General features: G+C 39.9%; 3 protein-coding genes across 5 annotated transcripts in view; 2 read left to right on the top strand and 1 right to left on the bottom strand.

The window, feature by feature from the left end:
• Positions 1–1,599, top strand: part of LOC117296378 (protein MMS22-like) — a 57,130-nt gene extending 55,531 nt beyond the window's left edge. The window contains exons 33-34 of the mRNA XM_033779257.1: positions 786–977; positions 1,487–1,599. Coding sequence (XP_033635148.1) covers positions 786–977; positions 1,487–1,580 — 286 coding nt within the window. The 3' untranslated portion in view covers positions 1,581–1,599. The remainder of the gene's footprint in view (positions 1–785; positions 978–1,486) is intronic.
• A 771-nt stretch (positions 1,600–2,370) lies between these two features.
• On the bottom strand, positions 2,371–8,376 carry LOC117296379 (citramalyl-CoA lyase, mitochondrial-like). Of its 3 annotated transcripts, XM_033779261.1 has the most exons (8): positions 8,272–8,376; positions 6,103–6,376; positions 5,274–5,465; positions 4,728–4,923; positions 3,822–3,935; positions 2,955–3,008; positions 2,629–2,753; positions 2,371–2,479 (listed from the first exon to the last, which is right to left on the bottom strand). In XM_033779261.1, exons 1-8 carry the CDS (start codon positions 8,283–8,285, stop codon positions 2,381–2,383), a joined length of 1,068 nt encoding a protein of 355 aa, XP_033635152.1. In that variant the 5' UTR covers positions 8,286–8,376; the 3' UTR covers positions 2,371–2,380. The 3 variants fall into 3 exon arrangements, with proteins under 3 accessions (XP_033635152.1, XP_033635149.1, XP_033635151.1); XM_033779258.1 differs by having other exon boundaries at positions 2,371–2,753; XM_033779260.1 differs by having other exon boundaries at positions 2,371–2,753; positions 8,327–8,368.
• Positions 8,377–8,502: 126 nt separating this feature from the next.
• LOC117296970 (centrosomal protein of 162 kDa-like) overlaps positions 8,503–26,700 on the top strand; it is a 39,718-nt gene continuing 21,520 nt past the window's right edge. Inside the window, exons 1-12 of the mRNA XM_033780073.1 lie at positions 8,503–8,577; positions 10,222–10,373; positions 11,104–11,278; positions 11,943–12,034; positions 12,190–12,256; positions 13,359–13,404; positions 14,231–14,280; positions 14,595–14,823; positions 15,208–15,533; positions 15,970–16,092; positions 16,832–17,469; positions 17,980–18,031. Of these exons, the coding sequence (XP_033635964.1) occupies positions 10,305–10,373; positions 11,104–11,278; positions 11,943–12,034; positions 12,190–12,256; positions 13,359–13,404; positions 14,231–14,280; positions 14,595–14,823; positions 15,208–15,533; positions 15,970–16,092; positions 16,832–17,469; positions 17,980–18,031 (1,867 nt within the window). The 5' untranslated portion in view covers positions 8,503–8,577; positions 10,222–10,304. The remainder of the gene's footprint in view (positions 8,578–10,221; positions 10,374–11,103; positions 11,279–11,942; positions 12,035–12,189; positions 12,257–13,358; positions 13,405–14,230; positions 14,281–14,594; positions 14,824–15,207; positions 15,534–15,969; positions 16,093–16,831; positions 17,470–17,979; positions 18,032–26,700) is intronic.

Raw genomic sequence — 26,700 nt, 5'->3', positions numbered from 1 at the left:
TACAAGATGCAGAATGCTGTCAATCAGACTAGAAACCTCTTATACAGGGCTTTATCACACCCCGAGGAATGTTTCAAAGCGCTCATTATTTTGTCTCTGCAAGGTAATGTGGAGCTACTTTTCGAGACCTATTCCTTTAAAGCATCATTGGTTTACAAGATGCAGAATGCTGGTCAATCAGACTAGAAACCTCTTATACAGGGCTTTATCACACCCCGAGGAATGTTTCAAAGCGCTCATTATTTTGTCTCTGCAAGGTAATGTGGAGCTACTTTTCGAGACCTATTCCTTTATAGCACCATTGGTTTACAAGATGCAGAATGCTGTCAATCAGACTAGAAACCTCTTATACAGCGCTTTATCACACCCCGAGGAACGTTTCAAAGCGCTCATTATTTTGTCTCTGCAAGGTAATGTGGAGCTACTTTTCGAGACCTACTCCTTTATAGCACCATTGGCTTACAAGATGCAGAATGCTGTCAATCAGACTAGAAACCTCGGGCGAACCCCATGTGTTCTAACTGCAACAATTTAATAGATGTGATGGTTTCACTTGTAATTTTAACTTTTTAGTGTAAAGAGTAGTTTTTCAGATCCTTTAGTTGTTTGTATTTTTAGTGGTTTCATTTAATATACGTGTAGGTAACAGCGTGTAGGATTTAACTGGGGAATTTAGGCCTATAAGTTTTTGTTTTCTTGTAATGCTTTTCATTTTGCTGTTAAGCGCTTTGAGGAATGCCAATTCTGTTTTTTTTATTATTATTATTATTTTGCGCACCAAACAGGTCCGAGCTGTTGAGCATCCTTCGGAGCTTCCTCTCCCGGCATCTCAGGATTCATCAAGCCTCAACTCTACATAGCCTGGAGACAGTGGCTGTGCTTCATCCGCAGCTCATTAAAGCATTCACCGGTGACTGTTCCAAGCTAGTTGTAGAGTGTGAGCACTGGAGAGGGGTCGGAACTGACAAGACTCTCAGGTGAATATCTCCTACTACTTGTACTATACCGCATACATATTCATGAACGAGAGTTGAGTTTTCATTGGTCCATTCAACATCACGTGCAATGTGCTATCTTTGTTATGTAAAAAGTGCGCACACGAGTATTCACGCACATGGTAAATGCGCATGACAAGTAGACTAATGCCTGGGCAGGGCAAGGTGGTGGAAATGTTCCCTGTACGCAGCGCGTTCTTTGAAATTATGTCTAAATTCTGTAACTTTTTTTGTTTAAGTACAGAAATAACAAAAGAAGTTCATGTTAAAAACTTATCCTGAATGCATTTTATTTCAGTCGTTGTTTACTGACCCCATTGCTCATAATAATATTGTACCCCGAGATGAAGGCCTGAATCTCATTTTCTGATTGCGTTTGTTTGCTGTCCTCTTATTTCATAACATTGTTCCTTTAAAAAAAAAACAGTAATTTAACCAGTCCCCCACAAACTTGTTTGAAGAGATTGTTACTGATTATCTTTTGTATCCAGGCAAGCGTACTGCAGTGTATTAAGTCATCTTGGAGCCGAAGGTCAAGCGGTCATCACAAGAATCCAAAATGGAGACACTCTTCTACCAAGCTGATCCAAGGCACTCGGACTTAAGCAGATTTGTATAATTTTATGTTTAATAAATCCTAAATTAAATTAACATCAGGGATAAACAGTATTACTTGGGTTTACCCATACAAGGATTGGTGTAAAGCACTGTATACTCGGTACTTTTCCAGAGTCCTGTGAAATACTGTCTTGTTTTACTTTCACGTAATGGTTTGTGTTCAATATAGTTACAGGGTTCATATCCAGGATTGGTTCTAGGGTTTGTGTCCAGTTCGGTTCCAAGGTGTGCAAATATGGTTCCAAGGTTTGCGGCCAAGCATGGTTACAGGGTTCATATCCAGGATTGGTTCTAGGGTTTGTGTCCAGTTCGGTTCCAAGGTTTGCAAATATGGTTCCAGGGTTTGCGGCCAAGCATGGTTCCAGGGTTTGTGTTCAATATAGTTACAGGGTTCATATCCAGGATTGGTTCTAGGGTTTGTGTCCAGTTCGGTTCCAAGGTTTGCAAAAATGGTTCCAGGGTTTGTGTTCAGCGTAGTTACAGGGTTTAAATCCAAGCATGGTTCCATGGTTTGTGTCCAGTCCGGCTCCAAGGTTTGAGTTCGAGCATGGTTCCAGGGGTTTGCGTCAAAGTATGGTTCCATCGATTGTGTCTAAGCAGGGTTCCAAGGTTTGTGTCCAACATGGTTCCGAGGTTTGTGTCCAAGATTGGTTCTAGGGTTTGTGTCCAACACGGTTCCAAGGGTTCCAATGTTTACCTTCAAGATTGCTTCCAACATCAGCTTCCAGTTTGGTTCCAAGACTTGATAGTTCTGTCACAGAGCTCCTTCACGATTTCTCTGCTGTCATTGTAGCCATTCTCAAAATGTTTCTCGCTTGCAGGACAAGAGGCATGTCAATCATGCTATCTCGAAATGTAAACGCTCCCTATGAGGGGGAAAAACAAAAATAAAAAATAACAAAATATAATCTGGAAGATTTGACAAATATCTGATGATTTTGAATCTTTTAGCTGAAGATAAATGTAATTTGGAAACCCTATACAGAAAAGTGGGATTGTCCTTGTGTGTACGTACCTTCCCAGAATGTTGATGGTCCTCAAAAGCTTCTATGAGAGCTTTGGCCCATTCCATTTTTTCTGGGGAGGGGCTGAATGCTTTCTGTACAACTGGAATTTGAGTCGGGTGAATAACTTGCTTTCCTGTAAACGTCAAAAGAAAAAGCTTTTAATTGTTACCTTAAAATATTGTCAATACACGTAGAACAGTAGTACATGATCATGCTGCAACCATTTTTGTAGAAAAGAAATGTCTTTAATAGAGGATTACATTAAACATGCCTGCGTTTATTACTCAATACAATTGTTTTGTAGCAATTCAATTAGACTGGCTTCAAGTCTCACCTGTAAATCCCATACGGGCACCTTCTAACGACTGCTTCTCCAGTGACTCTAAATCTGAACAAATAAAAGTCACAAAAGTTATTTTCAATTTCCACTCAGTTTCAAAGTTCGCCCCCAAGTTATTGCGATTTATTCTTGTTGCAGGTGTACACCCAATATAGAACATAATACACTAAATCATTGGTAAATACTCCGAAAATGAGTTGCCATAAAAAATTACAAGGTAAAAGCACTGCAGTTGTTAGTAGTGTAAACTATTTTTTTTTTTGATCAAGGATTCCCTTAAAGAAGTACATGTAATATGAAAAATTTTCACCCAAAAACATTTAAACAATAGACCGATCCATTAGGCCCCGCCCCATTGCGTACTGACCAATCACAACGCAACGAAGGTCCGACACTAAGGTCCGACATGCGTGCGCATCTGCTTGGCGCGCGCGTCAGAGTTGTGCAGAAAGCCATTGGAGAGCCCCACGTGCGTCGTGGGCGGAGCCTACTGGATCGGTCTATTGTTTGTCATTCGTCAGGCATTCCAATCCTAGTTCAAACATGTTTGGTTTGGAATGGCATAGGAGAGGAGAATATTGAAATATTGAGGTCATCTGTATGCAAGATGCCCTTAGGGAGTACAGGACCAAATGTCACAGAGCTGCTTTAAGCATTTCATAGAGCTAATTAAAAGGACATAAAAGGTACCTAAACACACCACCAAATAATGCTTACCAGAATAAGATTATCAGCCAAAACGCCATGACACATGTGCCATTGGTGGCTGGTAGCCTGCTCATATCTACTAAGCAGGAATTTGTTAAGCATTATCTTCTGCTTTAAGCAGCACTATGAAACTAGTCCCAGGTTTTAATGTACCTTTAAAGTCAATATGAACCAAATCGATGGCTTGAAGGCGATATGCTTTAGCAACGGTGATGACTTTCTGCCGAGCATACAATAATTCAGCTGCTTCTGGTGTTCTGGTTGCACCTATTAACAAGATTGAAGATATAGAAATGTACACAAGTTAATCATATACCTGTTTTTAAAACTTCTTCTGCATAATTCAAGCATGCAATTTTTTCAGCTGTTAACCTGATTTCCTCCTTTTTGGTTTTTCAGCTGTGCTGCTGAAAATTAAAAAACACAATGTTGCTGTGCCTGGTCTTTAAGACGAACTGCAGTTTCATGTCTGGTTTATGGTATAGAAATGTTTGCGTTTGCACCATGTAGATCAAATATATCTCTCTTTGAACTGTGATGGCGCTGAACAACTCCACATTTCGATCAGTATGCTCAGGGCTTGATTTCACAAAGCACTAAAACTGACATCACACTTTCCTACAAATGATTTGCAGCTCTTTGTGAAATCACCCCCTCACCATCTGCTCTGATTGTAAGCTTGCAAAAGACTTTCAGGCATTTACTTTAAAAAAAAAACCCTAATCTGTAAAAATATTTTGTACAAAAAAAAGGGGGCTTCAAGTTAAGCAATGGTTTGTTAGAAATTTAAGCATGTCACGTATTCTACTGCCTATTCCCATCATTTTGAAACCTGCTTTGTTTTCAACAAGTTAAAAACTTTCAATTAAATTGTAAAGCAATATGTTCTGTTTAAGTAGCTCTATGGAAATTGAGCACCATATTGGGTTCAGAAAAAAATAATACTTGCATTAGTTTAAAACAAGATCACTTTTTCTAATCATCACCTAAAACAATACCATAAGACAACTTTTACAAGCACCTTAAAAACTTCTCCTTTGGGAGACAAAATCATCTTACCTATGTCTGCACAAAAGTCATCCGACCCAAACACCACCCCTTCTAATGTGAATGGAGCAGTCTGTGATAACCTCTGACCCTCTTCGCATATATTAGCAAGTCGCAGTAGACCCATAGCACTCTCCACGAAAATGACAAGTTTCAAAGGGTTTGGTGGTGGTTTTGTGGCAAAGTTGTGTTGAAGCTTCTCTGTCAGCTAGAATTTAATTGAAAGTTTTTAGTTCAAGACTATTCAAGACCTACATGTTCATGTAATTCTAGACCTAGACATCAACATCTCCACGCCTCAAAATCGCAGAGACCTGGATTTTTTTTCTATGGAAATTGAGCCCCATATTGGGCCCAGGGCACTTGTTTATAGAGCTGTTAAAGCACAAACAAAGCTAAGCAAAAGTAAATTCTGCTTACCAGAACAAGGTTATATAGCCAAACTACCATGTCACATTTTGTGACGTATCCTGCTAATTGCTGCTTAATAGCAGGAAATTGTTAAGCAGATTTGCTTAGCAGAAAATTGATGGGCTCTGGAGAGAATAATTGACGTACCCATTGTATATGTTGAACTGATTCCACCTTGGGTAACATCAAGGTGTCTGGTAGCCTCTCTGCCTTCAATATTTCATCCAAGTCCTCCCCAGCGAGACCACAGTCTACAGCGTTGATACGGACGGCTACGTCTCCCACGGTCGGTAGATGTAATGAATCTAGTGTTTTTCGGATTGTCTGCCTGGCAACATCCTGTGGGTGAAACAATTAAGTTACCTGCGAACTCAAAAGTTCTGACTTTGTATTATTTTATTGCAGTGACATGCTTCGTCAGACCAAGAGATCTTGTAAACTTTCTACTTTTCCATCAATGTCAATATTGAAAAGAACAAATCTATAGACAATCCACACAAATCTCAAAGAGTCAACAAAACACAATTGATATTTATTTGATTAAAAAAAAATTAACTAGATAGTAAAGTGCCAGCACGTTGATCTGGATTCCTTAGGTTCAAATCCAACTCAAGTCATTTTTCTTTGTGCAACCCAAATTTAAGTCTTTCAATAACTGTCAAAAACAAATTGCTCAGACAAATTGTACTTCAGTTGAACTTTTATCATAACAGGGATGTTAGTTCTCTGTTTGAAAAAAAACTTTTTTTCTTCTCAAAAAAAAAGAAGAAGAAAGTTAACAAAGATGTGTAAGCAAGCTTCGCGCTCACAGTTCAGGGTTTTTTCAACAGCCTATCACATCCCGTATAAGAAGACACTATTAATTGGGTTTTTTGTTTGTTTTGAGGAGTTTTAAGATCTTGTTTTGTGATGGGTAGGGGGGGGAGGATAAGGAAGGGGCATGATAAATGAGGTGGACTGTCAGAGTCTCACATACTTTCCTATTGGCTGCTACACCATCTTCACAATCCATTACAGCACAGTCGACTGTCAACCCAGCCAGCTTAGCTAGCTTGCGCTCATCACTACCTGGTACATAGAGAACCGCCCTCCGAGGTGTGAAACTCTGCCCTCCCTCTCCATTTGTAGTCTGACCCCCCATGAAGCCTCGGATGACCAGGGAGTGAGTGGTGTTGAACCTCGGACTGGGAGCCTGCCGGGTGCAGAGTCTCAAGAAGCTGTTGAGCATTTGGACTGCTGTAGTTAGTTGCCTAATCACAAATGGAGATATTTCAATTTTAAGCACACACAGCATCAATCAAGGTTGAACATCATGGGGTGGATTTCACAAAGAGTTAAGACTAGTCATATCTCGAGTTCAGACGAGTTACGTGTCCTAACTTAGGAATAGCCTCAAGTTTTTAATATCTCCAAGGACTTGTGCTAAACCCTTTGTGAAATTGAACCCTGGACTGCAGGTAATTTTCAAAGACCAGGGCCCAATTTCATAATGCTTTTATGCAAAAAAGACTGCTTGACAAATATTTTTGCTAAGCAAGAATTGAGTTTGGGGCACCAGTCACAACAATGAAAACTTCAAATTTTGGCCGGTAACCTGTGTTTCTGTTAAGCACTACTCCTCTGTACTTATTGTAGCATCATGCCAGATTTGACCTTGCTCGGCTTTACATCCTAGCATTTAGAAATCAAGCCATGGATGAATGAAACCACTGGGTTTGTGAGACCAGCAGCTGATTCCACGAAACTCTAGGATTAATCCTATCTCGACTTAGGATGGGTTAAGTTACCCGCCCTAACTAGGACCTAAGATTAATCCTAAGTTTTGAAGGGTTTGGCGAAAATCGACAGCAGTGTCTGTCTTCATCTGTGCAGGTAAAGATGGGGACCACTACCTTCTAATGAATGGAGTAACTGATTATAGGTGCATTCGTTTAGCTTCCCTGGGTCGGCCCCGGTTTTTTTCCCAGGACGAATGTGTGCAGATAATTACCCACGTTCGTCCTGGAAGAAAAAAACGCCACACAACAGGGTCGACCCAGGGAAGCTAAACGAATGCACCCTATAAATAGCAACACTAGTGATGTAGCTGTAGTGCTACGTGGTTTTAGAAGTTAGAAACCATGCCTGAACAACACGTCCTCTTACGAATGAGCAATATAGTAAGTTTACAAAGGTAAGAAAGTTGAATTTGTTGTAACTAACAAGAAAAAAAAAAATTTGTGTTAGTAATCCAGGTTGTTTGTATTGTAGCTAGCTGTTTTATGTTTGTAAGGTGTTTAATAAATTAATAAATTATATATTTTCCATCAATTATTGATCATAATTATCTGGGGATAACTTTCCGTATGGCGTCACCACTTTTTCACTCATTTTTACAAAAAGGGATATCTCATTGAGGTAAATTAGATACTATATAATTTCATATCGAGTGAAAAAGTGGTGGCGCCATACGGAAACTTTTCCTTATCTGGGACTGTGTTAATCAGGATTTCAAGAACACTGCCAGTGCCAGCGATCAATCAATGAGTCAACTAATGTATAAAGTAACATGAATAAAAGACATACAAATTACAAGACAAGTCTAAGACTAAGAGATGTTAAACTAAACTTGCGGATAACTTTCCGTATGGCGTCACCACTTTTTCACTCATTTTTACAAAAAAGGATATCTCATTGAGGTAAATTAGATACTATATTATTTCATATCGAATGAAAAAGTGGTGGCGCCATGCGGAAACTTTTCCAAACTTGCATCGGGGGTAAATGGTAAAGAATCGGTGTATGGGTTAAAACCAAAAAGTAATAATATTAGTAATATATAAATTTAATATTTAATATTTAATATTTAATTCTGCAGTTCATGTTTAACCATGGATGTTTAATTATGTGTGTCTGTATCTGTCGAATACTGCAACAAACTCCTCATAGCAGGAGTGACGTTTGTACTAAACAAGTGCATGCCGTGTATTGTGTGAGGGTAGTGGTGAAAACACTCGCAACTCGGGGGTGACCGAGCTGACTGAGTGATAACATGACAGCATAATAATTATTGAGTAATCTGCAAATTTAAAAGAACAAAATATTATCAAACAGCTTTAGCAGCCATCTAAGAATAAAGATCAACCACACAGTGTCCATAACTTACAATTTACTGAGCATAGTCTACAAGTCTAGAATATAACGGGTGATTATGCACGTACTCAATCATGTAAATTTACTCCATTCTGCAACAGTGCAATGTTTATTTCCCACACTATTTATACGGCTGTTTGATAAGTGCTGGTTTGTATTTATAAAACAGCCGTTGTACCGTAAGGACGATTTTGCTTTATAGCGCCCTCTCGTGGAATCCAGTCAACTAGTTCACCATCTTAAACTAGAGAGGGCGCTAGTTATTACTGTCAAAATTATGTTTACATTCTTGATTGACCTTTCATTTGATCATCTAGCGGTAAGTTTAATTTGCTTTTTTGTTTGCTTTTCGCTATAAGTGTTTAGTTGATTGCAATTACTACAGCTTTCAGAGATCGTGGTGGTACTATAAAAGAGTAAGATTCCAATGATCTGAGCTTAAAATTTGAAATTGTAACTGGAGTTTCGGGTGAACTTTTAATTGGTCCATTTTCCGGACATACAGTTCGGGCCGTGTCTGTATCAGTATAATTATGGATTTTTGGCACATGTCTGCATGTGAGAGTAGTGTGGACTTGTCTTGGAGGCGGGAGGGGGGGGGGGGTTGGACTCATCTTGTTAATAAATTGCTTCGAAATAAAATTTAAGTTACCAGGTACTTCTTCAACCTGAAAGTGAAACTGAAAGTGACAATAGACCTTATGCACATGACGTCATTTCAGTCCGGCGGCCCCGCATTGAGGTCAAAAGGAGGTTGTTCATTGGCCAATCTATGTGCGTTTTGATTGTTTCGTCACCGTTTGACCTCAAAGATGGCGGCTGGATGACGTCAATGCATAAGGTCTATACTTATTTTCTTGCTTCTTAAGACTTAAGTTCTTGGTTGGTTTGGAATTGAAAATAGCAACTTTACAAAGATGAGGCACCATTCAAAGTATCCCTAGCCTAAAGTGTAATAATATCCCTTCTGGGGAAAATGACTAGGCTATTCATAATTTCTATTTGTTGACAAGGAAAGTTTGAAAGGAGCTGCAGGATTTCAACCTTGACTTACTTTCCTCCTGAAAACATCTTCTTTTTGGGGGATCTTGGCTGTGACCTCCTGGTTAACACAATGTCGCTCTACCAGCAACTGAACTACAGAGGAGAAGTCGGGCTACTATCTACCTAGCCTTATTATTTATAACAAAAATCACTGAGAGTCAATGCATGTATACTGATGGGTTGACCAGGGACATTCAATTCAATTCAATTCAATAAACGTTTATTCCATACTCTCGTTGGAAAGAAAAAAACAATGGTGAGAATTAAACAGTACATAGAAATATAACAAATCTAAAGTGTATTAAATTATACAGAAAAACAATATAATCTAAAAGCAAATAATAAATTAATAACTAGGAATTAACTATGTATAAGACAGGAGCGAGAGCATGAGGCTGTTAGATAAGCCGTGGCTTGTAGACAACAGCCTTTATACAGACAAGAAAGCACACAAACAAATAAACAAACAAACAAACAAACAAATAAACACCGAAGAAGAAACAAGGGTAAGACAATTACACAATGACAATACAAAATGCTTACGACAAAATGCATTCAAAGCAATTGCATCGGTTAGCTTCCTGAAGTATCAGGCCTGGTTCATTTCAAGATAGTTTCTAGTCCTATCTATCTTTCAAAATTTCATCAGTATTGCACGTAAGCAATAAATCTGCACATTTATTCTCATACTGATCGAAACGTCGAGTTAATCCAACGGTTCTTTTCAGAACCACCCCAACTCATTTAGAGATTCATTACATGGTGTTACCGCAAACTGTTCTATATACATTTATTCTCCTTTTGTGATACCCTTGGGATAAATACTTGAGGTTGAGTGACTTAATATTCTTGTAACCTTGCTTTAAAGATACAACTTCCCATACTTTACACTTAACCTTTTTTCATCTGCATAATTTAGTTCTAGAATGCCCCAACAACAATTCTGCGCTAACCTACTTGAAGTACCAAAGTTCGCCTATTGAAGTGTGACTTTGACTTCAGATGATGGCCAAAGCTAGCAAGTTCTCCCAACGGCAAATGGATGATGAGTTTGAACAGTTTTTGAAGGAGGTATGTAAGGGCACCACGGCATTTTCTCTCCTTGGTTTTTTTATTTTTTTATTTGTTTAATGCAAGTTCGCCCCAAACAAGGCTAAAAGCCACTCTAAGTAAGGGGCTAAAAGAAGAAAATGATTTAACATGGAAATAACTCAGGAGAGCTGGAGGCAGGAATTGATGTTCCTCTTAAAACAGTCCAGATTGTAGGATTGGGGAAACATGCACCAGGCAAGGAGTTCCATAGAGATGCAGTGCTTAGAGTAAAGCTGTTCGAATGACTCTTTGTTCTGCATCTCAACAAATCAAGAGTGTGGGCCAGATGGGTGAGAAGAAGCAGAAAGTCTGGTTTCACGCTCTAACACCCTAATAATAGGAGGAACTAGGTAAAGGGCACCATAATGAGGAAATTGTAGATTTTTACTGGAGCATTTCAAGGGCACCAAAGCTATGACGAGGGGTGTGGGGCATTGCTTTTCTTGCCTCCGCGAAGAATCAGGCCTGCAATTTAGATGGATTCCATTGCAGTGATTGTAAAACTTATGCTAAGTACTCAAGCTTACTCACACTCAAATACCATTTTGAAGGTACTTGTACTCATATAAAAGAAAGCAAAACATATTCGAAACGATTATGAAAATTGTTTTTTTATAGTCTAAAACGGTCAATGCAAAATTCTTTGAACTTTAACACCCCACACTCGAGCATGTTTCTTATCAGCTGCTTTTGTTTGCTTTGCTCGCAGTCTTTTTCAGATGACTCAGTGGACTCGGACAGACTCAATAAGTATTTTGCCAAGACCAAGCAGGAGGAGCAACGGAAGAAGAAGGAATCTCAGCCATGGTGGATGCAGGACAATGAGGCTGATGAAGATGAAGATGCCTCCAAGAGGGAGAAGGCCAAGGGGAAACCAGCAGCAGGTAGGCATGAGGATCCATCTAAACCAAGAATACTGTTCTCTTCCTAAGATTGGTCTTCTTTCATTACTCAGTACTCTTACAGTTAGCAGACAGATCATGTTTGACTCTGGCATGCAATTTCTTAGCATTGGGGCAATGTGCAGGGACTTGGATGCAATTGCCCTTGTTGCATCTGAAGTATCAGCACCAAAGCAATGCCAAAGGGCATATAAAGGCAATTGCCCAAGTGTCTTCATTAAGCATCGGCACCATGGAGGCGATTGCCCCTGTTGCCTATATGCTCAGGAGCATGGAGGCAATTGCTTCATGTCTCTGGTTAGTATCAACACCAAGGCAATGTCCAGGGGCATGGAGGCAATCACATCTGATACCTCTGTCAAGTCCTAGCACCGAGGCAATGCCCAGCAACATATAGGCAATTGCCCCATTACCTCTCTGAATCATACTGAAGCAATGTTCAGGGGCATGGAGGCAATTGCCCTTGTTTCCTCTGTGCAGTATAAATACCAAGGCATTGCCCAGGGGTAGAGTAGCAAATGCCCCATTACCTCTAGGCCTGATTGATAGAGGCCTGGTTGATAGTACATTTAGGTTGTTTTTCTTTGACCATGGGAATTCCTGCAAAACCATTCAATCATAGTGTTTTCAAATATTCCTCCAACAGAAAACAAATGGCTGAAGCCCAAGAAACAATCAACTCCACTCAAAGACAATGATGAAAAGACGGAAAAGGCTCAGAAAGCATCTTCACAAAAGGTGAGAATGTTTGAACATTCTTTGTCTTAACCTTGTTTAAAATTAAACCACCAGGGAAACTGACAGAGTAAATGTTGTCTATTCATGCATGATAATTACATGTAACTGCATTTAGTGTAATTTGGTATTTGTTTTGTTGATTTCTAAACCCCCAGGTCCAAGGCATCCACTCCAGTATGAACAAGAAGAAGGTGGACATGAGCAAAGACAGCTTGGAGGACTGTAAGTTGATTCCTCTAGATTGGTTATCTTTTTTGCCTGAATACCTGGTCAAGAGAGGATCCTGGAAAGCTAGGTTTGGACTGGTTGTTCAATTCAATTCAATGGGAGACTTTTTGAAAGCTCTGCCACTAGAGGGCAGCAGACCTACCAGGTAAGGGTGCTCAACTCCTATAGCAAACAATGGTAAATGCTAAAAATTCAAAAATACTCAACAAATATTTAGAAGTCTCTCAGCCTCTTGAAAATTAAATCAGATACATTGTCATACAACTTAACTTCAGATTTCTTCTCAATTTTTGGTAGGTCAGCATTTTTGAATTTTTGCTAATTACCCTAGAAGAAAGACTCCCCAAAACTCATGCACACCGCTTGTTATCCTTGGGGAACTCGTGTCCAGTATGTCCTGTTCCAGAACAGTTTGGTTTATGCTGGCATTGTGTTATGAAAAACAAAATACAGGTTTGGCTAAATCTAAATACAAAATCAAAAACACGCAAAACTCAAGGTATTTGCTGTCAGTGACCGTCACTCATGCTTCTCCTATTCCTAAGTTGTTGACACTACCTGGTGAAGAGCGCCCTCTCTTGGTGATTGGCAGATAGTCTAAAGTTTCCCATTGAATTTACAAGGTAAAAAACATCAAGATTACATACATTCAAGGGAAATATACAAAACATTAAACCAACATAAAATTTAAATAAGAATGAAGGAGATTGGCAATTGCAATAGTGGCATGGTATAAATAATGCCTATCAAATAATCAAATTATGCGGAAAAGAAACACAAAGTTGCAGACTATAACATAAATTCGCTAAACTTATTTAATGATAGGGTAAACTGGTTTCCGAGCACTGCGTTTTAGTGACCAATACAGGACTGTTGCTGATTTGTAGCTATTCCAGGATAAGTTCTGAGAAAGATTTATCCACACACGATTCCTCAGTGGAATGCCGAGCTGGGCAGCAATTTGATTTGGGATCTTGAACAGAAAACCCGCAGCTCTTTTAGCCAGATTGTCAATTTGTAGTTTTTCTGTTCAGTGTCTCATCAACAGTGTTCAATGTCTGTAATTTTTTTTGTTTTCTTCTTCTGTCATTTCCAGTGACCATGAGTGGAAGGCCTGATCACAGCATGCCAATAGATCGCAGGTATGTATGAGCACATGATACTGAAAACTAAATTCCTGAATTTAGGCATGCAGAATTTCAGTTGATTTTCTCTTTTCTCATCTTGTTTATTGCTGAGAAAAACATCAAACACTGAATATCACTTGCTATAACCAGGGTTGGGATGTTCAACTGATTAACCATTCTACAGTAAAGAAACATTGAAATCCTTTCCCAAGTTTCTTTTAAAGGGAAGGTACACGTTTGGTAAATACTCAAAACAAATATTAACTTTAAAACTGACTTGGTAACAAGCATTGGAGAGCTGTTGATAGTATACAACATTGTGGGAAACGACTCCCTCTGAAGTAACATAGTTTTTGACAAAGTGGTAATTTCACTAAAATATTAAAAGACTTCTAGCTAGAAGCCTTTTATTCCTAGCTGAAAGCACACAAATTCGTCCAACAAGGGTGTCTTTTCATCATTTTCTCGCAACTTCAATGACCAATTGAGCCTAAATTTTCACAGGCTTGTTATTGTGTGCTTGTGATGGGATACATCAAGTGATAACACTGGTCTTTGACAATTACAAATCGTGTACAGTGTCTTTAAATGTTAAGCAAAGCCCATAGTTAACAACAAATAAATAAAACCAAACATTTTTCCCAAAGTGATTCTTTAAATTCAGTATTTTTACCCCCTCCAACCTCAGCAAGTTTTTTTGTCTAGACCACGAAGAGATAGCTAACTATTTTCAGGATCTGTAATTTTTGTTTCATCACACCTGTCCCTCCTTAGTGTTTCTGGGGAGTATCACAATATTGTTATTTATAACTGAATTGCTAAATTGTTTTTATTTCCACAGTGGTGTGATGCCCACCCAGGCAAGTTTTGAAGAAACTTTAAGTTATACAGGTAAGAAGCTTACAAAGCAAAGTGTGCAATGAAAAAATCAATAAAAAAAAGTAAACAAAACCCATAAACAAAACCTGTCAAACATATAATCACCTATCAATTACCCATTAGTTCTTAAAGAGGGAGATAGGAGGGGATTTACGGGTTGGCGGGGAGGGGAGGGTCAATATTAAGTCATTTAAATTTGAACAATGACTAGTGCAAGGGACTGTTAGAATTTGACTTCTTCACGCTTTCGGCAGTTTCCATTTTGCCATTGAGGCGAGCTTTTTCGATACTTTTATATGAATGCAAAGTTTCACAATGGTTTTCAGAAACCGGTACCTCTGATGGACTGACTCCAGCCTCCACAGGCCCAGGGATGGACACATTGGAGGAACAGGCTGACAAGGAACGCTTCTTCAAGGACTTGGAGGCAAAGCGTGGCGGGAAAGTGGACTATCGGAAGCTCATGAAGGAAGCCGATATGTCGAATACAATGGGCAGTATGCGCTCAGGCAACCTGTCAATGACAATGGGCAGTATGCCCTCGGCATACATGGGGTGAGTGTAAATGAACTTGTACATTGTAGCTCCTTCCACAGTAGTGTTGTGCAACGCACAAAAAAGAACACAGTGCACTTTGAAAAGAGAAGTGGTTGGCCCCGGTGTTCCTGATTGGCAGCATATTGCGCCACAGCACCTTGTAAAACATTATATGGTGCTATGTTAAAGGAGTAGATCTCATTATTCAAATGTAGTCCCACATACCTTGCAGGAAAATACTGTATGTTAAAGCACCTTCAGCAGATTTCAAATTTCTGCTTTGCAGATTTCAGAAATCTGGCTCAAACTCTCATTGTACATGTTTATACATTGTGTCACAGCAAACCTTACTAGACTGTTTCGCCATGCCAAGTTTAAATGCCTTGGTTTGTTTGTTTGCAGAACGGCTGATGAGCACAGTAGCCCACTTCCATACAAACCATCTCCAGTGGAAGAGGATGATTATGAAGATGACAATGATCAAGACCAAACACCACCCACTGCATCAGAAACTTCACCCTCACAACCCTCATTACAACCCTCCAAACAAATGAAATCTCCCAAAAAGGGAATGCTGGCTAAAGTGGCCTTATTGGATACGGGAGAGTCCATGTTCGATACTTCTGGACTTCAAGGGGAGGCCACTATAAAGAAAAAGGACAGGGACTATCTGGCAGCTGGGGACACAAAGATGGGGGCCACCAATAACTTGACTTTAGGAAGTACAGGTTAGAAATGACAATGTTTTCTCCGATCTCTGCTTCCCATTCCAAGTACGAGTTTGAGGTTGATCTTGAAAGTCAATCTCTCCAACCACTCTATCGATTCTGGTATTCCACAGGGCTCACTCTTTCTCATTTACTTTAACTATTTGCCCAATAGTGTTTTCTGCCTTAAATCGTCAAGTGGATGTTCATATGCCTACATCCTTACGGACTGTGAAGGGGGTAAGCCTGTTTCTGCCCAAGGAGTAAATGCAGGTGGCAACGTGACTCCTAAGTAGTCAGTGGCAGTCGATTTAGGTCGAAAGCTAAAAGTATAGCCCCTTTCCTTGAAGTCGCCGTCCAGCCTATTGATGTTAGGCAATATCACATTAAAAAATAATAAATAATTTGAAACATCCAATGCTTCGAATCTTACTTTCTGACATGTTGTTGTTTGCAGGGCTGCTGACAGGTGGGACTGCGACTGAATTTGAGGCATTACAGGCCGCACTGAGAGAGGCAGCAAACACTCCCACCATGGACTTCAGTTCAACAGGGATGGGACTGGATGCCACACAAGATGGTAAATAATGATCGATGGAATGTCCAGATAAATATTCATGCCAGCCGTCCGGCTGCCATACAAAAATTATGACAGTCGGCATGGTCAGAAGTTGTCACGCCATAATAAACTGCCATCGTAGGACAGCTCAAAAAAAATTGGGCAGATTTATATTTTGTACGTGTCATCAGATGTGAAGTGGTTAAAGAACACTAAACTCCTGATGAACGAAGACAATAACACAAGTGTTCTCATGAAATTGTAATTTTACTCTCTAAAGAAAAGAAACTTAAAGGCAGTGGACACTGTTGGTACAATGTAATTACTCAAAATAATTATTAGCATTAAACGTTACTTGGTAACGAGTAATGCGGAGCTGTTGATTGTATAAAACGTTGTGAGAAACGGCTCCCTCTGAAGTGAAGTAGTTTTCAAGAAAGATGTAATTTTTCACGAATTTGATTTCGAGACCTCAGAATTAGATTTTGAGGTCCCGAAATCAAGCATCTTAAAGCACAAAACTTTGTGTAACAAGGGTGTTTTTCCTTTCATTATTATCTCACAACTTGACAACCGAGCTCAAATTTTTACAGGTTTGTTATTTTATGCATATGTTGAGATACACTAAGTGAGAAGACTGGTCTTTGACAATTACCAATAGTGTCCAGTGTCTTTAAATTTTCTTATTTTTTGTGGACCCTCTTTCTATCTGGTTTTATTTCAAGAAGAAGGCTACTTTTTTCCAAAATCTATTTTTTAGGAACACAATCAAGGACTGTTGACGACATTATTCGTGAGGTGAATAACGAAAAGAGAAAGATACTTGAAAATGCAGATGACATCATGAGCAGACTGAGAAGGGATGACGAGGGTGAAGGTGGAAGGTCGGAACAGACCAATGATTTGCAACCAGCCAATGAGAGCAGAGGGTTTAACTTGCAGCCATCCAATGAGAGAAGAGGGTTTGATATGCAAACAGCCAATGAGAGCAGAGGGTTTGATTTGCCACCATCCAATGAGAGCAGAGGGTTTGATTTGCAACCAGCCAATGAGAGCAGAGGAGTTGACTTGCAGCCATCCAATGAGAGCAGAGGGTTTGATTTGCAACCAGCCAATGAGAGCAGAGGGTTTGATTTGCAGCCATCCAATGAGAGCAGAGGGTTTGATTTGCAACCAGCCAATGAGAGCAGAGGGTTTGATTTGCAACCGGCCAATGGGAGCAGAGGGTTTGATTTGCAACCGGCCAATGAGAGCAGAGGGTTTGATTTGCAGCCAGCCAATGAGAGCAGAGGGTTTGATTTGCAACCGGCCAATGAGAGCAGAGGGTTGGATTTGCAACCAGCCAATGAGAGCAGAGGGTTTGATTTGCAACCAGCCAATGATGTGCATCCAATCAGTGTAAGTGAAAGTAAAAGAAGGCCTGTCCATGTACATACCTGGCATGTACAGTGGATGCAATTTACATCTTATTGGGTGCAAAAAAAAGGTGAAGGTCAACCAGACAAAGGCAAAGTTCCGCAGGTGTCTCAAATTTGCAAAAAATATTTCAGTATTTTATCACACTTGCTTGTTAATGACTTACCTGAGTCTGTCAATTTTTTAATTAACTTCCATTTGGAGCTACATGATAAAAGATTAGAATACATACATACATTTGTATTTGAAAAAAATGTTATTTATATGGATGACACTTTTCTATATCCAAGGCCCAATTTTGTAGAGCTAAAAAATATAGCCTCAATATTACTTGTCAGAGTATGAAAGCCCGCTAAAATACCCAAATAAATATAACACAAAATTTAATGAAAGCAACCAGAAAGGCTAGACGTATTGTGACTGTATGAGTTACTACAGACAATTGTTGTAAACTTGTGATTTCTAATTTCCTCTTTGTGACCCTTTTTTCAGGCGGATGACGAGAATTCACAGAGGAGGAGCTCTCAAATGAAACCAAAAAGAGGTAAGTAAACAAACTTCTTGTACATGTGTGACACCCAGTTTCCTTCCTCCATTTGTAATTTGTTTTCTTCAAAATCAAATGCTTCAAAAATCTTATGCAAAATTTAAAGGAGTTGTCTTAACAATAATAATAATAATTATGATAAAGAGCACTTAATAGAGCGCCGGTTTCCGCAAATTAGGACTGAGGATTGTGTGAGTATGCTTGTCTTGAATGTTGTGATGGATGGAGATGATTTGACAGTCACTGGGAGTTGGTTCCACACCCGGGCTGATGCCACAGAAAATGACTTATTGCCCCAAAGAGTGGAAGTTCTGGGCTGATGAAGCATCATGAGCTCATTAGAACGCAGTCCGGTGTGTGCCGAGGTGTATGGGTGGATGAGGTTGATGAGGTTTTCTCAAAAGCATCTCAAAAGCTGGATTGGTAGGAACGTTCTAATTGGGTTTGATAAGTATCCAAGCACATGCACCGGGACTGTTCGATCGGGAACTTCTGAACAATTCATTGGAATATTCAAAATGCTAACGCACAATTTGACTTGTGTTCGTCCCGTACTTCAGCGCAATGTTGAGTCCTAGCAGAACGTGCTGGAGGGCCAATGGTCTGTGTGCCCAAAGGTTCTTTTGTGTCTAGAATGTACCCAACTTTTGATGTGCTCCTTTATAGATAGGATGTGTTCAACGGAAAAATCTCCAAGTATGACTGGGTGGCAATTAGCTTGTGGTTCAGTGGGGTAGTGAAACAGACTCAAGCTGTTGGGTATTTGGGTTTGGATATAGACTGTTAATGCTCTTTTACGCCTCTCTTAATATTTATGCATGACGTCATAATTCTTATCCGTTGAGGCTATGGGCGCAGGTCCCCCATCACTTGCAGTAGCTGCGCCCATCGCCTCGTTTTGGGTTAGCATTGTGTTGTACCTCATGCATAAATATTAAGAGAGGCGTATTAGAGCCAAACGAGAAGAGTGAAGCCATTGAAGATGTTTCAGTTTTAGATATGGGGGGAAAACCAAGGGAATTACTCCAGGGAAAACCCTCACAGTCAAGAAGGGACTGAAAACCAAATCCACATTATGCCCCCGATGGGATTCGAACCCTGGTCCCAGAGTTGGAAGGCGAGGCAAGACACCACTACACTAACCTGACCAATCAACCTGACCGGTATGACTTTGAATCTGGGACTTGACTTATTGTACTATAGTGACGTCCTGGATATCAGGGTACATTTCTGGGGCGGAAAATTTTCAAAGCTTCATAACTCAAATCTTACCAGCAAGAAACCACTATTTCAACGGATTCACATTCCATGGCCGCATATATTTTTCTGCGGTGGGTTTTGATCGTCATATATTCTTCACAAATCCGTTATTTTCATGAAATAATGCAGCTCCCAACATTACGGAATTCCCATTTTTGTTGGACTCTCACAGTCTGCCGTCTGTATGCAAGACGCGCATATCTCGCGTTGCGTTTGCGTGTTAACGCTGTGCAGTCAAGATATGGTGACCAATAATTCATGCATCTTGCGTCTTGCACGCGAATGTATACACATACGCACGGCAGCAGACAACACTGTGAGAAAACGATCAAACAGGAATTTTGTTTTGTTGGGAGCTGCATTTTGTCACGAAAATGACGGATTTGTGAAGAATTATGACGACCAAAACCCACCGCAGAAAAATGTATGCCGCCATAGAATGTGAATCTGTTGAAATTAGTGGCAATTGTTGCAGGTAAGATTTGAGTTATGAAAGCTTTGAAAATTTTCTGCCCCAGAAACGGGCCTTATATCTGTGTACAGAGGAAGAGTCCTATATAGAGCTAGGACTTGACTGTAATTTCTTTGTCCTTTTGATGAGAAGTTAAGCCATTGGTCATCAAGGGTGTTGAATAATTAATGTTAAAAAGTACACACTGGACAAAGCTAGCCATGCAGTTAAAACTGAATAGCTCTGTCCTGTGTGTTGAATAATTAAAGAGTACACTTATCGTTTTGAGGTTTGGTTCAAGGAATTGTTGGTGAACAAGGATACAGAGATTAATGCTGGACGTTTTTTATGTCTGAGTTCGGGACTTTGATCAAGGCAGTCCTTTAGCAAATTGCTTACTTTAATAGCTTTGTCTGTTGGATGGCGCTCCTGGCACTGTAACATACAGTATTTCCTGCAAGATGTGGGACTAATGTACGTTTGAATTATGAGACCTAATTCTGATAGCACCATGTAATGTTTTTACAAGGTGCTGTGGTGCAATTTGCTGCCGATTGGACCAGGAAACACCGGGGCAAACCCCTTCTCTTTTCGATAAGTGCACTGGGTCCTTTTACATACGTTACATAACACATGGGACCAACGGCTTTATGTCCCATCCGAAGGACGAAGCAATGGTGAAGTGTCTTGCTTAAGGACACGAGTGTAATGGCTGGGGATTAGAACCCACACTCTGCTGATCAGAAACACAAGAGTTTGAATTCGGTGCTCTTAACCGCTCGGCCATGACACTTCCACAGTGTGGAGACACAATGTATCTCCTTTGATTTCATTACCATACATGTACAACCACTTAACAAACTACACTTTTACCACATTACAGATCAATGAAATAATTAACTCTAATTTTTGTAATTATTTTAATTTTTGTAATTTTGTTATTATTGACATTAAATAACAGATTAGTTGAAGTTGATTAGTCGCAGGGAACAATAAGTACACAATGTTAATTTGGATGTCTATTATTTGTCATTGAACTATTTCTGTGTCGTCACTCTATTGATGAAAGGTAGATTTTTTTAGGAATCTACACTTAACTTAGGGCCTACGAAAAACTGGTGGCTAGGGCGTATTATAATCTCTGAAACACTGGTGCCTAGGGCCTATCTATGAAACACTGGTGCCTAGAGCCTAACTACATATGAAACGCTGATGCTTAGGGCCTATCTATGAAAACTGGTGCCTAGGGCATCTATGAAACACTGGTGCCTAGGGTCTATCTTTGAAACACTGATGCCTAGGGCCTATCTTTGAAACACTTATGCTAAGAATCCTATGAAACTCTGGTGGCTAGGGATTATCTTTGAAACACTGATGCTTAGGGCCTATCTAATAAACACTGATGCTCAGGGCCTTTTTATGAAAACTGGTGCCTAGGGCATCTATGAAACACTGGTGCCTAGGGCCTATCTTTGAAACACTGATGCCTAGGGCCTATCTTTGAAACACTTATGCTAAGAAGCCTATGAAACTCTGGTGGCTAGGGATTATCTTTGAAACAATGATGCTTAGGGCCTATCTAAATGTATGAAACAGTTAACACTGATGCTTAGGGCATATGAAAAAATGGTGCCTGGGCCTATCTATGAAACACTGATGTTTAGAGCCTATAAAACACTTGTGCATAGGGCCTACTATGAAACACTGATGCTTAGGGCATATCTATGAAACACTGATGCTTAGGTCCTATCTACGAAAAACTGGTGCTTAGGGCCTATCTATGAAAAGCTGATGCTTAGGGCCTATCTACGAAAAACTGGTGCTGAGGGCATATCTATGAAACCCTGGTGCCCGGGCCTACTAAGAAATACTGATGCTTAGGGCCTATCTATGAAACACTGATGCTAAGGGTCTATCTATGAAAAACTGATGCCTAGGGCATATCTATGAAACACTGGTGCCTAGGGCCTGTCTATGAAACACTAGGGTCTGTCTATGAAACACTGGTGCTTAGAGCCTATGAAACAATGATGCTAAGGGCCTACTATGAAACACTGATGCTTAAGGCCTTTCTATAAAAAACTGGTGCCTAGGGCCTATCTATGAAAAACTGGTGCCTATGGCATATCTACGGTATGAAACACTGACGTTTAGAGCCTATGAGACACTGGTGCCTAAGGCCTATCTATGAAACACTGGTGCTACATGTACAGGGCCCATGGACATGATGAAATACTTAGTGCATATGGAACATCATTGGTGCCTGGGGCCTACACTGTTTGGAACATCACTGGTGCCTAGTGCTTATGGAACACTGGTGCTTAAAATCTATACGATTCTAGTGCCTATGAGTCTGCAAAACACTGGATGAACTTCAAGCATTCACAACACTGGTTATTAGGGACTATGGAACACTGGTGCTTAAAGCGTACAGGACACCAGTGCAATGAACTTACAAAACACTGATACTTGAAGCTTACGATTTACTTGCCTGGGGTCTATGGAACGAGGTAATGGGTGCTTAGGGGCCTTTAGCATTGTGTGTGTGTGTAGAACACTGGTCCCTTAGGCCTTAGGAACACTGGCATTTAAGATCTAGAACGTTAGTGCTTATAATGTAAGGCCTACAGATGGGTGCTTCTGGCCTTTGGAACAAAAATGCCTGAGGACTACTGAACACAAGTGCCTAGGTCCCATGGAACACTAGTGCCTAAAAACTTTGGACCACTGGTGCTTAGATCCTAGTGCATCAAGGATCTATGGATATGGTTTTACTGATGACAGTGTAAACAAATCAAAGCATGTTAAAATTGAGCCAATTTGAACTCATCATTTTAGAACTAGTTATTGCAATGAGTCCTTTTCCAATTGAAGGTGAAGAAATGAAATTAAGCAGTTACATGTACTTTAAAGGGGTTCAGAGCCTCACACTATATACGATGTGACCTGACGTCTCTCATAAATCATACTATGATTCGCGCGCAAACCACCGGGTGAAACCTTTGAGTTTTGGCAGCCAGCTAGAAAGTCTACGCAATCTTACCATGACTATGCGTCTTTTTGCCCTGCGAAGCATGATGTATACAGTGTTTTGTCAACAGAGTTGGTTTGAATGTAAACATAGGTCACATTGTCTATTATAGGCCCTTAAAGTCAAATTATTCACAATGGACACCATAGTACCACCGTAGTGTTACTTTTACAGTACTTTGTACTCATAGTACACACAGTCCTCCATTGCCTTGTTGAAACTACCGTCAACTCCGGAGATGGTCACATTGTTCAGTTGACACATCTTACCTTTAAGGTTGATAGACCTGCAGTTGTTTAACAGCGAGCACGCAACACAGCACTGTATGTGGGTCTTCCCTTTGATTTCTGAGACAACGTGGCCACTCAAGCAGTGAGATTCAGTACGAGAAACCATAGAACATGCAAAGGATTGAGGGTGCGGGAAAGGCCCAGCCTGACACATGACTCGTCTGACAAGCTGACAGTTGACGCCATCCTTCCTTGTGCCATCCTCAGGTACGAGGACGGTGCACTTGCTAGGATTGTCGAGGGAGCAGCAGCGTAACCAGGTCCTGCTAAACTCCACCCCATCATAGCTGTCGACCAGTTGCTGCCGGACAAACGTCTCCTGCTCCGGAGAGTTTGGTAGGATCAGGTCTCCACCTCGACTCCTGCAAAACTGACGACCATCAGACCATGAAAGATTGGGTACGTCTGGAATCAGGTAGCAGAACCCCATGTTGTACATCCAGTTGGAGCTAGGGCACCTGCCTTCACTGCATACAATGCCGACTGCAATAACAGTCAATAGAAAGATGATGGTACCCATGTTGCGTGGACTGATTAAACTGTTAAGCCTGTTCAGACTTGTTTATGTCCGCCTGGTGACAAAACGAGAAATTGCAGTACATTTTCTCCAGATTTGAATGAATCAAGTGCCTAATAATGAAGGTCGATAGTGTTTCCTAATGCCTCCTACGGTCTATAACTCCAGGAGTTATGAAGTGGTGGAAGTACCATCAGTTCAACATGCCATGTATGTTTTTGGACCCAAGTCCCAGATGATTTCGTCAGCATTGGCTCTCACTATTAAACAAACTACAGAATAGTTTACAAATGCCTCAACAGCATAGATCCTTATAAACGGCTTACATAAATGTAGGTACAATGGGTGGCTTGTGAGTAAAGAGCTCGTCTGCTCCACAATTAGTCCTCAAACTGTTACACAATTAGTCCTCAAACTGTTACACAATTAGTCCTCAAACTGTTACACAACTAGTCCTCAAACTGTTACACAATTAGTCCTCAAACTGTTACACAATTAGTCCTCAAACTGTTACACAATTAGTCCTCAAACTGTTACACAATTAGTCCTCAACCGGTAACACAATTAATCCTTAACCGGTAACACAATAAGTCCTCAACCGGTAACACAATAAGTCCTCAACTGGTAACACAATTAGTCCTCAACCGGTAACACAATTAATCCTTAACCGGTAAGTCCTCAACCGGTAACACAATAAGTCCTCAACTGGTAACATAATAAGTCCTCAACCGGTAACACAATAAGTCCTCAACCGGTAACACGATTAATCCTTAACCGGTAACACAATTAGTCCTCAACCGGTAACACAATATTTAGACTATCTGAAAGGTTGCCTTCAACGAAGTGTTGAAGAGGTTTCATCAACCGCAATGTGAAATTCTAGATTTTTATCTGAGTACAGGGGTCGATTTCACAAAGCGCTACGAGGCGTCGTAGCTCAAGTTACGATGTATACGCGTCGTAAACTTACGATGTGCTCCCCAATCGATTTCACGAAACTTACGATGCATTCTAGACATCGCAAATTCCTTGACAACAAGCTAAGGTGCATCGTAACTTACGACCACCCAAAGGGTCGTCTTAACTCACGTTGCTCTAGTCTCAAAATGGCGTTAATGCTGCTTCTAGACAGAGAAGCCGGGCAGGGCATTATGCTGAGTAAGGTTATTTCATGACCGAAGATGCCCACTTGATACATTAACGACTTGTTTATGTCCGCTTGATGGTTGGATTCCTGGCTAGGGTCATGTGTAGACTCAAGCACTGGTCCTCTCCTGTGCTACAAATTGTTTTTCTTTGAGCCATCCAGTTTCCCTCCCTCAAAAGCAAGCACTTTTGATCTACGGTTTACAGTGCTCTGTGGTCTTTGCAAGCATGTGACCCGAAGCTTGAACACCTTGTAGCCGTGTCCCCCGCAATTCAGCTTCTCAGCTGGAATCAGGAAGGAATGATTATCCACCAAATAGAACTTGTTTAAATATGCATTTTGTCTTTAAACTGTTGTCTCCAAATTGCAATTAATTAATAATTGACACTGTTAGAACTTGTTTAAATATGCATTTTGTCTTTAAACTGCTGTCTCCAAATTGCAATTAATTAATAATTGACACTGTTAGAACTTGTTTAAAAAATGCATTTTGTCTTTAGACTGCTGTCTCCAAATTGCAATTAATTAATAATTGACACTGTTAGAACTTGTTTAAATATGCATTTTGTCTTTAGACTGCTGTCTCCAAATTGCAATTAATTAATAATTGACACTGTTAGAACTTGTTTAAATATGCATTTTGTCTTTAGACTGCTGTCTCCAAATTGCAATTAATTAATAATTTACACTGTTGCCTTTATGAGTGGGAGCATGGTCAATATGAGCGACCTTGATTCCACTTGTGTTCGTTTTCAAAAGAAAAAAACAAAGCAAGCAGAACGTTGGGTCACCTTCCACTCTTAATTGAGTAAAGGTGGCTACTTAAGGGCCGTAAAGCCAGCCATGTGTTACTAATTACAGTCAATAAAACCGGACCTGACTGCTAAACTGTTGAAAGCAGAAAGACAATGAAATCTAAAGAGACAGTTGCACTCTTGGTCATTTTCTTTGTATTATTATTACGTTTATTGTGCTTTGTATTAGCGCTTGATTCACTCAACAGCAAAATTAAAGCAAATTAAACTTAATACTTATTTATTATTTGTACAAAGACAAAGTGATTGAAACATTACTTTTAAGCACTTGTGGGCCATTCAGGAAAAAAAGCATGATTAAAAAATTTTGATTGTTTTCCCGCTTGATAATTTTGGATTTGTGGATCAAAAGAACTAGATGAGAGTTAAAACTTTTTTTGAATTGCAATAATATTAGAAAAAAGATTATCTTGTGTTGCTTTGTGTGATTGACAGTTTGGGGGTTCTTTTCCAACCACAAGTTGCAAAATGGGGAAGCCAGGAGAGCAATTAAAAACTCCAGAGCTTGGAGACAATTGATCTTTAATCTCTACTTCATTAGAGTCACCACTATGTCTTTCAGTGAATATTATATTGAAGTTTAGTAAATCAAGCGATGTAAGTAAAAAGGTATAATTTTTTTTTAAATGGATTGTTCTGAACGTCCTCCAAAATGTATATTTAAGCATATTATTTATTCACAAATATTCGCTCATGTGGAGTTCTACTGGTCCATCAAAGTTAACAAACAACATGTACAACATTCTGGGTGCGTTTGTTTAGCTTCCCTGGGTCATCCCCGGTGTGTGGTTTTTTTTTTCCCAGGACGAACGTGGGTAATTATCTGCACACGTTCGTCCTGGAAAAAAACACGTCACACAGGGAAGCTAAACGAACGCACCCTATACGAGTTCATATAACACTTTTATGTATCATAAAACAAACAAATTCAGGAACCCCCCCCCCAATCGTACATACTATATCAAACTTAAAACAAAAGCTTAGTTAGTTTTAAGTTGTGCCTTTCTTCCTCGCAAAAATTAATACTTTTAATTTGAAAACTCCTTAAAGACAGAGGACACTATTGGTAATTGTCAAAGACCAGTCTTCTCACTTGGTGTATCTTAACATATGCATTAAATAACCAACCTGTGAAAATTTCAGCTCAATCGGTCA

The sequence above is a fragment of the Asterias rubens genome, chromosome 11 (genome assembly GCF_902459465.1).
Source record: "Asterias rubens chromosome 11, eAstRub1.3, whole genome shotgun sequence".
NCBI lineage: Eukaryota > Metazoa > Echinodermata > Asteroidea > Forcipulatida > Asteriidae > Asterias > Asterias rubens.
The sequence above is the reverse complement of the archived record's forward strand: the minus strand, read 5'-3'. Positions and strand labels throughout refer to the sequence as shown.